Raw genomic sequence first — 11,863 nt, forward strand, 5'->3', positions numbered from 1 at the left:
TGGGGTCCATTTTGAACATTAAATGATTTGACTGTGTAGTGTATTCAGTTAAATATAGCTTGAAGAGATTTGCAAATCGTAATGTTTCTATTTGCATTTTACACAATATCCCAACTTTATTGACTGGACTCAACTGGGGTGCGTCGAGCAAGATTTGGGAACGCAGAGCAAAAATCGAAATGTTCAAAGAACCCACTCATTTTACACACTTTATTCAGCATCACGTCCAATATACATTGCAATAACACAAAATGGAAAACAAAACAAGTAGCAACCTTAGAGGGTGGATTACCTGGACACCAATTTCAGAGCATATTGCTTGATGATGTTTGAAATATGCACCAAATCTGTGCAAATACAGTGAACACCGGTCCGAGGAGGTCATGGTAGGTGAGAAAATTCAGACATGATCATCAAGTCAAAGCATATATATCACATTCACCCAGAATGTACATTGTAAATGATGTCCTTCACATATTCAACTCATTCAACCCTGATTGCATGTGCCAAAAATCAGTGTATTGGTTTTGATGCCATGGCTTAGTCATGGGCAAGTCCATTATTTATTGAGGTGGAAAGGGCCGTTTTTTGACCAGTGTACTCTAAACCTCTTATGCAGGATTGTGTCTTTCTCCGATGACAAATGGTGTTTGTGTCAACTTCATGCATAAAAAGAATAAAAAACCAAATCCTGACCTTAACGTGATACATGTTGTCAAAATGTGCATCGGGAAAAATTGAAGGTGAAAGTTTTACCTCCCAATCTACCTACAGTCCTCAGCATCTAAACCCAAACAAATGTGAAACGTATTACCCACAGAGAAAGCCCAATGTGCAACAACATACTAACAGCTAATCCAATTCAACAACGGAGCCCTGAAACATCTCCGCTTTGAGAACCGAACAACCAGATTGAGGTAAATTCAGATGCCACAGCAGTACACACTACACAGCCAGAATAATCACAGCTTGTACAATTTTTTTTTCACCCCGCCCACGGATCCTTTTTGGTTGCGGTAGTTGAAATAAATCATCATTGAGCGAGAAAGACCATGAGGAATATTAAAAGTCTATCCCATCGAGTGTTAATTGCAACATTAGAATTGAATCCTGAGAAGTTGGCACAAACCGAGTGTTTAATGTTAGCCATGTGTGTGCAAGTCAATATACGAGACAGTGGCTCTCAAAGCAGAGTGAGCCGTTCCGTTCACAATGACAAATAGCAACGAGACGCAAGAGTTTGAAGGGATCATGCACGCTTGAATCATCGCTAGACCCTCGCATAGATAGATAATGCTAGCAGGTGGGGGTGTGGGGGACCCAAAACAAAACAAAGTAAGTGCCACAAAAAATGTCCTCTCTTTCTGAACAGGAAGCAGAGTGAAGGAGTAAAGCCAATAAAAGGCAACGGTGAGTCTTGAAAATCCACACTCACATCGATGAACGACGATTATGCAGGGCTGGCATGTACAGAATGTCGTTGAGAGGGCAGGCGGTGACGTAAAGGTAACAGGCTTTCGTTTGTTCGACTCCATCTTGACCATTAAATTGCATAAGAAACCTGGTAGTATAAAGTAGAAACTGTTCAGCAGCAGATAAAAAAAGCAAGTTAATTTACAGTAGTGACATATTTTACATCATTAGTTTTCCAAAATAAATAAAATTAAATATACAATTCCAGGTAGGAAGTAAGTGAATTTCGCTGGTAGTGTTTCTCAAATTTGCTCGTCTTGTCACAAACCACAACCGCTTCTTGAAACCAGGTTGAAGGCCAACCAATTCCTTTTGTCTTGCGAAATAAGGGCCACAGAAGTCGGACCGTTTCCCTCAAGAGGCGTTTCCTTCAACTGGGGGGAGAAAAAAAAAGAAGATTCATTCCAGTCGTGTCCTACATGAAATGACACGAGAATTCTACGTGCGATATTTTGAATTACAAACATTTCTGAATTGACCAATTGCAGATTCATGAATCTCATGTTTTGAGATGACAAAAATTGCTTTGAGGACATTGGGACATTTGTGAAAACATGTTTTCGGGTGCAACACAACGTTATCGCTGAAAAAAAAACAACAACTGACTGGTCACTGAATATCACTTCATCCGTCGAGTAGTTATTGTGCTGATGAAGAGGTTTCAAATATCAAAGCATTAAAAACATCCAGGTGTGCAACACGCAGAAATCATTGGGAAAACAGGTGCGTTTTTGGTGCCAAGTCTGTCGAATACTAGTCGTTTGACGATGTTTTCAGAAAACACGAGGTGTGACATTTCATCCAACAATGACATCATGACGAGTTTTAAATGGCACCATCGCAGAAGTATAAATTCAACGACGTGTAATTGAACACTTTTTGCATTCTTACCCTGGAATTCACATCTTCTAGTCAAAGGCCATCTCTTGACTTTTTCTTACACAACGAGCCACTTTTCTCTTGAATTCACCATTTGGGTCCTCCCGCCACTCTTTCTGGGAACGAAACATCCAACTTTGAACGCCATCCCGGGTGGCAACATCGCAAGGATGACTCCAGACAAAGGCTGAAGAAGGTCTTCCCAGCATGAGAAGTGCACACAGTTCAACTCACCGCGGCATCTACATTAGCTGGTGAATCGCTGTTGGGGTCCGCCAACATGGAGATAACGCTAATCATGATTGTCTCAACCGTATGGATGGGCAGCCAGCGCTCTTCGGGCTTCTCGTAGCCAAACTTATCCTCTCCGGGCTCATGCAGGATGGAGATGCACACATCCCCATTTTTTGCAACTGTTTGGGTACACACGTGAGAAGAATTGTCTGTTTAAGGTTGACTTAAAAGCTCAAAGTGGAGGATGCAGAGGAATGCAGCACGATTGACAGGTCATGTGATTGTTTTTTTTTTTTAATTTGTAAATCGAGATTGAATGCCTGTGCAATTAAAAGTTGACAATAAAATATTCACCGCATCATACACAGTGTGAAGAACATTCTCTAAATTACGCTAGTTATTTATTAACCAATCAATCAACCCTTGTTCTGCCTGAATAATTGCATTTCCTCAGACATATTGGTCAATTGTATGCTTCCAGCTTGGTGGTGAGAGTTTGGAGAAGGCCCTTTTCTGCTTCAGCAGAAGTGTGGCGAGTGCGCAAAGCTCTCTTGGGGAATGCTGGGATGACTTTGGGTGAACTTGACTGCCCCGACTTCCTTAACTCATTCAGTACCAGCCAATTCTGGACCAAGTCTGAAAAGACGTTTAAAAACATCTTTGGGAGTGAATGAGTGAAACAACTTTGGGGTGAAGTACAGCAGACATCCAACATCAGTAACCTTTCACCTCACAAATGTTATTTTGGAATACTATTGGACACAAACAAATCAAAATGGGCAAAACTGTGACATTCTGAGCATTTACCGTTTGGGTGCCAGATTTCAGTTATGAACTTCATCTTTGGAGGTCGAAGAGGATAATCATACGGGAAGGTTAGATACGCTTTGAAAAATCCTCCTTCACTGCAATAGAAAAGATTATAAAGTGAAATGGTTTGGAGAAAAAAAATAATGGAGAATGTGTCGAATAAGTGCTGACTTACAAAAGGGTATCTTGGGGACCAATGATCACAACTTCCCATTTATATATGTCGTCATCATCTATTAGACCTGCCGAAAAACCCTCCACAGGGTTCTTGTTGAGCTCTGAAATAAGAGACAGAAGGGACGTTTTAAATGAGCAAATCGAACATTCAAGGTAGAGCACCTTTATGACAGTTAGGCAAATAAATGCTGCTCACAGACAAACTTGAACTTCCTCGGCACATTAGCAAATGACAGTGGAGGAGCCACATCCAATTTGCAACTCTGACAATATTTGGGGAAAAGTCTTTCAAAGAGACGAGGCAACAGCATATCTCGTGACCCCTCAGTTTTGCAAGCAGCACAGGGTTAACTCTCGGCAGGTTTTGCTTTTTCTTTGGCCTTCTTGCAACACTGATTTCAAAAGATGGAGCCATCGCTATGGATTTTGAAATGCATTGTTTGACAAATAAAACCCCAAATGCAGTACGTGCACTATTATTTCTTGATTAAAATATAAATTATTGTGAGAACCACCTTCACCAACAAGGCGTTCTTGGAAGAGTTGTTCCAATTGTATTACTGACAATGTTTTCGCTTGAGGGTTTCTTTAGAGCAGGGGTCTCAAACTCCGGTCCTGGAGGGCCGCTGTCCTGCATGTTTTCCAAGTCTGCCTGTTGCAACACACCTGATTCAAATGATCAGATCATCAGCAAGCTCTGCGGAAGCCTGACACTGAACCTGTTCATTTGAATCAGGTGTGTTGCAACAGGGAGACTTGGAAAACATGCAGGACAGCGGCCCTCCAGAACCTGAGTTTGAGACCCCTGCTTTAGAGCAACTGGTGGCAAGTAAATTTGTACAGCAATTCGATCAGTGCATTAAAGGACATTGACGACTAATATAACTAAAAGCAGGGTGTTTTGTTGATTTCATTTTTTAAAAGTGGTTATTTTAAGATTATACTTGTCTGACTAAAGTCAACTTTAAACCCCACGAGAGAAACTCAAAGCCCGGGGTTCAGGTCCAGCCCTCCACTTCATTTTATGTGGCCCCTATTCAAAGCAAATCTTCAACATCAAATGTGATGATTCTTGCTAGAATCTCTACCAGAATTTCTAAATGTCATATGTGGAATAATAACACAGAGATACTGCAAGCATTATTTGGGGGGGCGGGGGGGCGGTTACAGCAACTTGAATAATTGTTGAACAAACCATCATCATTGCCATCTGATTTCAAAAGTAGTTATCCATCAGTTGTTGTGCATATGTAATAATATGACAAGATTCAAAATATGTCTGGTTTCACAGGCATAACAGACCTCTGCAGTAAACCGTCATGATAATGTGGCCTGCGACAAAAATTTGTCTGACATCTCTGCTTTTAACATCACCTGTCCAGGTTGAGATTATGAGTTCCATTTTCCCCCACTATATCTCTGCTCACCACTGTTTTTTTTTCTTGGTTTGATTTCACAGGTTTGAAGTTCATTCACATCTACACAAAACCACACACACACACATTCATACATATGCTAGAGGTCTCCAATTTGGTGTACGTGGATACCAGGTAGCCCCCAAGGACCACATGAGTAGCCCGCGGGCAAGAGATTTTTGATAGCATTTTGGACTGGGGTGAAGGCAAATTGATCGGGAAAGTCATTGTGCAAGCTGCACGCATCGTGCGCCCGCGCTGCATCCTTGTAAATGAGTGGGACTCGCATTTTTTCAAGCATCCCGAGGAATGCTGTTAATACAGTCGATGGCTGTCAGAGAACGCCACCTGGATAACAATTTGTTTGCGATTCGGAGTCAGCACGAACGAACTGCGTTGGTCCATATAAAACAAACGCTCGGACGAGAAACACTGAAAATAATCCCGTAAAATAGTTCATTTGTAATTTGACACTCTGAAGTTTTACATTTACAAACGGTGCGATTTGTAATGCTGTATCATTTGCTAAACACGATTAAAGGTGATCGGTCCGTGAACTGATAATTCCTTTGTTCTGTCAGCTAACTAGTGACGAACTCGCTAGCCCGTTAGCAAGGCTACGTTGCGATTGTGTTTTAGTTTCTGAAATGGTTATTCAACCTATGAACTATGAAAATTCGGTTTGTCGTCAGACGCTAACAGCTATTACTATGTGTTACTGCAACCAGAAGCCACTGTGTTATATTTACATCTCTGAGCTTCACACGATAGCTTTGCGTGGCAAGGACCCGAACGTAGCTTATACCCACGTAAACTTTACATTCGACTACTTTCCCCCCCCGTGCATAGTGATAATATTTTACCTGCAAGCTGTTTTCGAAGAAGCAACGCTGATTGTTCGGTCATGGTATGTGTACGTTATTGAAAAATCGGGTTTTCTGAATCCTCCCACAAAATTTAAAGCTAGCCCAGATTTGCTGCCTGCTGCCGATTTCCCTCTCTGTTTTGACACACGGTTCAGCTGCTGGTTTCGGCGTATGCGCATGCGTGCATCTAATCGAGCGCTTGCGAGTGTCTGACTGCTAGTCCCCGTCGCATTCAAAAAGACGACGTTTTCGCCTTCAGCTTCGCCCATTTGAACCATACCGATGCGATCGTGTTGGAAAATCCACTCATTTGAAAACACCACCTGTGAGAATTTAGTCATTCCGGTTCACAAAATGAACAAAAAAATTATAAGGGAGCCATGACAAGCATTGGAAGTAAGATACAAGATAAAATGCGTTTTTAGTCATTAATATTTTGCTCAGCAAATGTGGCATCCCAAAACAATGAAATGCAATGTGTGGTTCTCTAAATGTTATAGTTGTACAATACGCTACTTACCTTAAGTCTGAAAATGTTTTAACTCTAAATTTATCTTACAAAACAAATGCATATTGACAGTATTATAAGAATGCTAATGCGTAAGAATGCTAATAAAACAATTAACCCCAAGTTGTTTGAATCGAACGTGTGACATTCAGTGCACTTGTAAAAGACACCATTCAAATGTATGTATTGTATACAGTACATAATTGTAACTGCACAGTACTGTATAAATTTGTAGGCAGTGTTACCGTTTTAGATTGTTTTCTCTTATGCGCAGTGGTTATTTTGCCTTGACCGACAATGCAGTGAATCGTGTGAGATCTACAAGTACAAAATCTGCGTTACCTAGGTGATGCCAGTCCATAGTGGTGTGGTAAGAGTGATCGGCTGAGAATTTCTCACTCCAGCTCGACCAATCACAGCCGTTCAGAGCAAACTAACACCAGCAGGACAATTATCGATTATGGCAAATAAACACAACTTTTTTTAAACTCAAATAATCAAACCGAATCAGTCATAGCATACGCAACCTAACGCCTAATCTAGTGCCACACATTAGTTCAAATGTTGACGTTTGATATTTGTGATTGTATTGTTAAGGTAGGCGACTATATATATAATAGGATAAAAGAAAGAAAAATAATAACTTATATTTAGCTCGTCTGGCTGTGAATACAAACAAAGGCCACCGCTGTAGAACAGATGGAAAGAACCTCGGATACTTCTAAGTGCACGTAAATGTAGCATTCCCCATCATGCGGAAGAGGTGTCATCGGGCGCCATTTTTAATACACTAGAACTGAGCTTGCAAGATAGCATTAGCTGCTTCTAAGCTGAAACTTTGAAATACGAATTGTCACCCAAAATTAAACCGTCACCTCATCTTACACGAAAATGAATGTTGTGGATCATGTTCGAGAAATGGCCGCCGCTGGTCTCCACTCCAACGTCCGCATATTGAGCAGCTTGTTGTTGACGATGAGTAATAACAGCCCGTAAGTATATCCAATCGGGATCCGTCTATTTGCTGATATCCCACTTTGACAGCCTCAGTTGAGTCATTACAATTTTAGTGCGTTGCTCTTTGGTTAGCGTCAAACAACAAACTGTATTACTCGAAAGTCGTTAACGGTTTGCTTAAAGCCAATTACGCAAGTGTCATAAATACGGTGAAATGAAAACATAATACACGAGCATAGCAAAACACTAAAATGTTTGCTTTTGTTAAACGGCAAGGGATGTACTAAATGTGATGCAATACTCGCATGCGTTCGAATTTGCTATACCGTACATTCAATTTTCTTACCATGGGACATAATTTCACGTCTTTGGTGACGTGACGTCAATTTGAAATGTGATATTTAAATTGCTGTCACCAATAAGGGACTGTCTAATTTCTAATAGTCGGTGACATTCTGGTTTGAAAATGTAATTTATTCCTCCCCCTAATAGGTAGTTTTTTCAATGTAACATCAAACTTTCACAAATTAAATTGACCTATGTCTTGCACCGTTGTAAGAATAGAGACATGCTGCAGTCTCGTGCTATTGACCTGTATTTGTATCTGTTTGACTCCTAGAGAGCTTTTCTCACCTGCTCAAAAGTACCAGCTGTTGGTTTACCATGCCGATGCCATCTTCCACGATAAAGAGTATCGTAATGCTGCCTGTAAATACAGCATGGCACTGCAACAGAAGAAGGTGCTCAGCAAGACATCCAAAGTTCGTACCTCTGCTGGTGGAGCGGCGGCAAACCTTCAGGCACAGGTATGGGCATTCAAAATATTTTATGAAGACAGCTGTAAGTGTGTATAACGGTATACATATGGAATTCTCTTAAATGGATTTACTTTTGCGCTGCAGTTCCAAGTTCTCAATTCACCTTTAATGCCTATACTAAGGGTTACATATGCAGTACAGCTTGACTGTTTTTACATCCCTTGAGTGTGCAAAAGAATTACTCAAGTGTTAACAGACGGTACTAGCAATATGAACAGTAATGCAAACATCGAATGTTATGTTTGTTGAGTTGCTCTTGGATTATGGGTGAATGGCACATTCTTCCGCAGGCCTCCCATGGGCATTTACTTGACTTGATTAATGATGAACACATCTCTAATTTGCCATATAGACCATAGTTCATGGTCTATTCGTTTGCTGTATTTTTGATGTACAGCGGCTGTTTTTCAAATATGTACAGGTTGTGCTGTTTTAGCAGATGCAGAGGATAGTCGATAATACAAATTGTGCCACTTCAGGGCAAAAATATCAGCATTGCGTCATTGTAAATCCATCCGAATGAAATTACTTAATTACTTAAAAACACATAGGGATCATCTTTTGGATCCTAACTGAAAAAAAAAATCAGAATATGTTTCTTACATTTCTAATGTCATGTTCGTGAGAAATAGTTTGATTCCTTTTATAGTTGTGTGTTCATCTTTGCCCCTTCGTAACCATGTATTCCTTAACCAGTCCATAAATATGAACTTTGTTTTTCCAGAGTCTACCTTCAGAGATTGAAGTAAAGTACAAGATAGCAGAATGTTATACTATTTTGAAACTGGATAAAGATGCCATTGCAGTGCTCGATGGGATTCCCTCTCGACAGAGAACTCCAAAGGTAGGCTTCTGACGTCAAGATTCTTAGAGGCACTTTATTGTGTGAACCTGGCCAAATGATTTGATTTTGAAAAAGAGGCCCATAATAGAGTAAGTAAACACAGCTCATCATAATACTGCAGTTACCTTGATTGAGGGATGCCAAAAAGTGTCATGGTACAGATTTGTCTTTTTGTGTCTTTTGAGATTGTTGTCCATTTCCATTTGACCCCAGATCAACATGATGCTAGCCAACCTTTACAGGAAAGCTGGCCAGGAACGCTCTGCAGTGACGAGCTACAAAGAAGTCCTCCGACAGTGCCCCCTCGCCTTAGATGCAATTATTGGTATGCACGACCTAAGCAGCTCCTGATGCTTTCATCTGCCCTCTGTCGCCTCGTGTTATGCTCACTCCATCATAAAAGTTTGATTTTTGCGTGTCTCCGCAGGCCTTCTCTCTTTATCAGTCAAAGGGGCTGAAGTAGCGTCCATGACCATGGATGTGATCCAGAGTGTCCCCAACCTGGACTGGCTTTCTGTTTGGATCAAGGCATATGCCTTTATACATGCAGGGGACAATCAAAGGGCCATCAACACCATTTGGTAAGCAAAGATCGTTTCATCACCAGTGTTGGGCATGTAAATGACAATGAGGGGGCGGTCCATCAGTTACGACGGAAGCTCCATCAGTCCGCCAATGGTTGACTCCCGTTTCACTGGCGGACTGATGGAAACGTTGAGCAGAAACGATTTTCGGCCATCACCCAAACCGTCACTAACCTGAAAAGCAAATACGATTGGCAGAAACACGAGGAGGGGCCGAAACAATATCAGAATTTATATTTTTGTTGGGTAAAGTGGTTCAAACAGTTTCTAAAAGAATAAAAGTGAGTTCTGTTACTGTTGTAAACCGTTTTTTGCCGACGGTCCTTAGCGAAGACGGAAGTGCGGTTAAAATAAGGATGACGAAGTGACGAAGGGGGCCGGCCTGAAATAATGGAGGCCTGATGATGACGGACTGGCAAAATTTAATAACTCATTTAATATCTCATTGAATAACTTCGCAACACCTTATGGCTTCCTCTCCCTTACTTGGACTCAGTTCTCTGGAGAAGAAGTCTCTGTTGCGGGACAACGTGGACCTCCTGGTGAGCCTGGCAGACGTCTACTTCAGGGCAGGTGACACCAAAAATGCCATCCTCAAATTTGAACAAGCCCAGATGCTGGACCCGTATCTAATCAAAGGTACTGCTAGACAACATTCATTGACCCCACATTCAAAGTTTTGCTTGCCGACATATTTTCGTAACTAGATAGCTCACAAAGGAGGTACTGTGTTGAACAAAACAGCACATCATTTGGATTGCGGTGTATTTAAATAAGACTTGGAAGCTGCAGGAAGAAGCGGTCGACTCTCTCCTTTGTGCTAAATGTCAGTGCTGTGATGTATACTGACAGGGATGGATGTGTATGGCTACCTGTGGGCCCGAGAAGGACACCTGGAAGATGTTGAGGTCCTCGGCGGACGTCTGTTCAATATCTCTGACCAGCATGCGGAACCTTGGGTGATTTCGGGGTGAGCATGCGTGTAGCCAGACTGGCACCCGAGTGTGTTCTGTCGAGCTAGTTGTTGAATGTTATCGAGCAGGAGCAAAAAACCCCCACCTAGTTTTCCAAGTTAATGACCAACATGAAATTACTGTTGCACTGTTGACATGTCAAGTAAAGATGGTACCTAAATAAATGTTTCAAGGAGACAGAGCTAATGTGAACTAGACTATGCATAGAAGAGACACCATTTTGCATGTTTTCTACTAACATAAGTTTATGTTGTTAGCTGTCACAGCTTCTACAGTAAGCGTTACTCCAGAGCCCTGTACCTGGGAGCCAAGGCCATTCAGTTGAACAGCAACAGTGTGCAGGCCCTCCTCCTGAAGGGGGCAGCGTTGAGAAACATGGGCCGAGTCCAGGAAGCCATCATCCATTTCAGAGAGGCCATGCGCTTGGCGCCCTGTCGCCTCGACTGTTACGAAGGTACGTCGGCTCATCGCGGTCGCTCACCCCCTCAACCAGGTCATAATAGCCGTTTCATCGCAGGTTTGATTGATTGTTACCTGGCATCCAATGGGATCAGAGAGGCTATGGGGATGGCCAATAACATCTACAAGACCCTGGGGGCTAACGCTCAGACCTTGACCATTCTTGCCACCGTGTGCCTGGAGGACCCCGTGACGCAGGAGAAAGCCAAAACCTTGCTGGACAAAGCGCTGGCTCAGAGGCCCGACTACACTAAGGCTGTGGTCAAAAAAGCTGAGCTGCTGAGTACGCGCAGCTTTCAAACCGTTGTCAAAATTGCTCTGTGATGTTGTAAAGTGACACATCTCTCCCTCTTTGTGAAGGTCGTGAGCAGAAATATGAAGAAGGGATCGCGCTGCTTCGAAATGCGTTGGCCAATCAGAGCGACTGCGTGCTGCACAGGATGCTTGGAGATTTCTTGGTGGCCGTCAACGACTACCAGGAGGCTATGGATCAGTACAGCATTGCGCTCAGGTAACCCATGAGGACCTTTTCAACCATCAACTAAGTTTGCGCAGCGGCAAAAGAATGCACACTCAGCTTCATGAAGTTGCACTCCCTGGTTCTTCATGATTTTAAAAAAAAATAAAATAAAAATTATTAATGACCTCAGTGTTTTTATTGAAATATGTATACTGTCGTGTTCCCCACATAGTCACAGATGTGTGTGTGTAGTTTGCTGAAGAACTTGGATTTGCTTTTTTTGTGCTCAGGCCAAAGCCATGTCAAATATTGGAAGAATATAGATAAAAATATTGCTTTGGCGCTAAGAAACTATGTTGAAGTAAGGCTAAGATACATTTTCTCAAAATGTGATCCCCCCCCCCC

The 11,863-nt window shown here is 42.0% G+C and overlaps 2 protein-coding genes across 5 annotated transcripts in view; one reads left to right on the forward strand and one right to left on the reverse strand.

Annotated features, from left to right (window-relative positions):
* Window positions 1-195: 195 nt before the first annotated feature.
* Window positions 196-6,046, reverse strand: LOC109525071 (ubiquitin-conjugating enzyme E2 G1-like). Of its 4 annotated transcripts, none has more exons than XM_019885326.1 (6): window positions 5,852-6,046; window positions 3,572-3,674; window positions 3,394-3,491; window positions 2,587-2,765; window positions 2,365-2,464; window positions 196-1,841 (listed from the first exon to the last, which is right to left on the reverse strand). In XM_019885326.1, the coding sequence occupies exons 1-5, from the start codon at window positions 5,892-5,894 to the stop codon at window positions 2,411-2,413; spliced, it is 477 nt and encodes a 158-aa protein (XP_019740885.1). In that variant the 5' UTR covers window positions 5,895-6,046; the 3' UTR covers window positions 196-1,841; window positions 2,365-2,410. The 4 variants fall into 4 exon arrangements, with proteins under 4 accessions (XP_019740885.1, XP_019740884.1, XP_019740883.1 ...); XM_019885325.1 differs by having other exon boundaries at window positions 196-1,847; window positions 5,852-6,044; XM_019885324.1 differs by having other exon boundaries at window positions 2,365-2,468; window positions 5,852-6,042.
* Window positions 6,047-7,115: 1,069 nt separating this feature from the next.
* anapc7 (anaphase promoting complex subunit 7) overlaps window positions 7,116-11,863 on the forward strand; it is a 6,295-nt gene continuing 1,547 nt past the window's right edge. The window contains exons 1-10 of the mRNA XM_019885125.1: window positions 7,116-7,354; window positions 7,939-8,125; window positions 8,862-8,981; window positions 9,195-9,306; window positions 9,409-9,562; window positions 10,062-10,204; window positions 10,418-10,535; window positions 10,797-10,993; window positions 11,057-11,281; window positions 11,359-11,509. Of these exons, the coding sequence (XP_019740684.1) occupies window positions 7,254-7,354; window positions 7,939-8,125; window positions 8,862-8,981; window positions 9,195-9,306; window positions 9,409-9,562; window positions 10,062-10,204; window positions 10,418-10,535; window positions 10,797-10,993; window positions 11,057-11,281; window positions 11,359-11,509 (1,508 nt within the window). The 5' untranslated portion in view covers window positions 7,116-7,253. The remainder of the gene's footprint in view (window positions 7,355-7,938; window positions 8,126-8,861; window positions 8,982-9,194; window positions 9,307-9,408; window positions 9,563-10,061; window positions 10,205-10,417; window positions 10,536-10,796; window positions 10,994-11,056; window positions 11,282-11,358; window positions 11,510-11,863) is intronic.

The sequence above is a fragment of the Hippocampus comes genome, unplaced genomic scaffold, assembly GCF_001891065.2.
Source record: "Hippocampus comes isolate QL1 unplaced genomic scaffold, H_comes_QL1_v1.1 scaffold45, whole genome shotgun sequence".
NCBI lineage: Eukaryota > Metazoa > Chordata > Actinopteri > Syngnathiformes > Syngnathidae > Hippocampus > Hippocampus comes.

What these genes read in the sequence shown, in the direction of transcription:
- LOC109525071 (XM_019885324.1), bottom strand. Translation starts at nt 5,894, where the DNA reads ATGACCGAACAATCAGCGTTGCTTCTTCGAAAACAGCTTGCAG. An exon ending in GGTCCCCAAGATACCCTTTT is followed by an intron (nt 3,492 to 3,571) that starts GTAAGTCAGCAC and finishes TTTCTATTGCAG; the next exon opens with TGAAGGAGGATTTTTCAAAG. An exon ending in CAGCTAATGTAGATGCCGCG is followed by an intron (nt 2,469 to 2,586) that starts GTGAGTTGAACT and finishes TTTCGTTCCCAG; the next exon opens with AAAGAGTGGCGGGAGGACCC.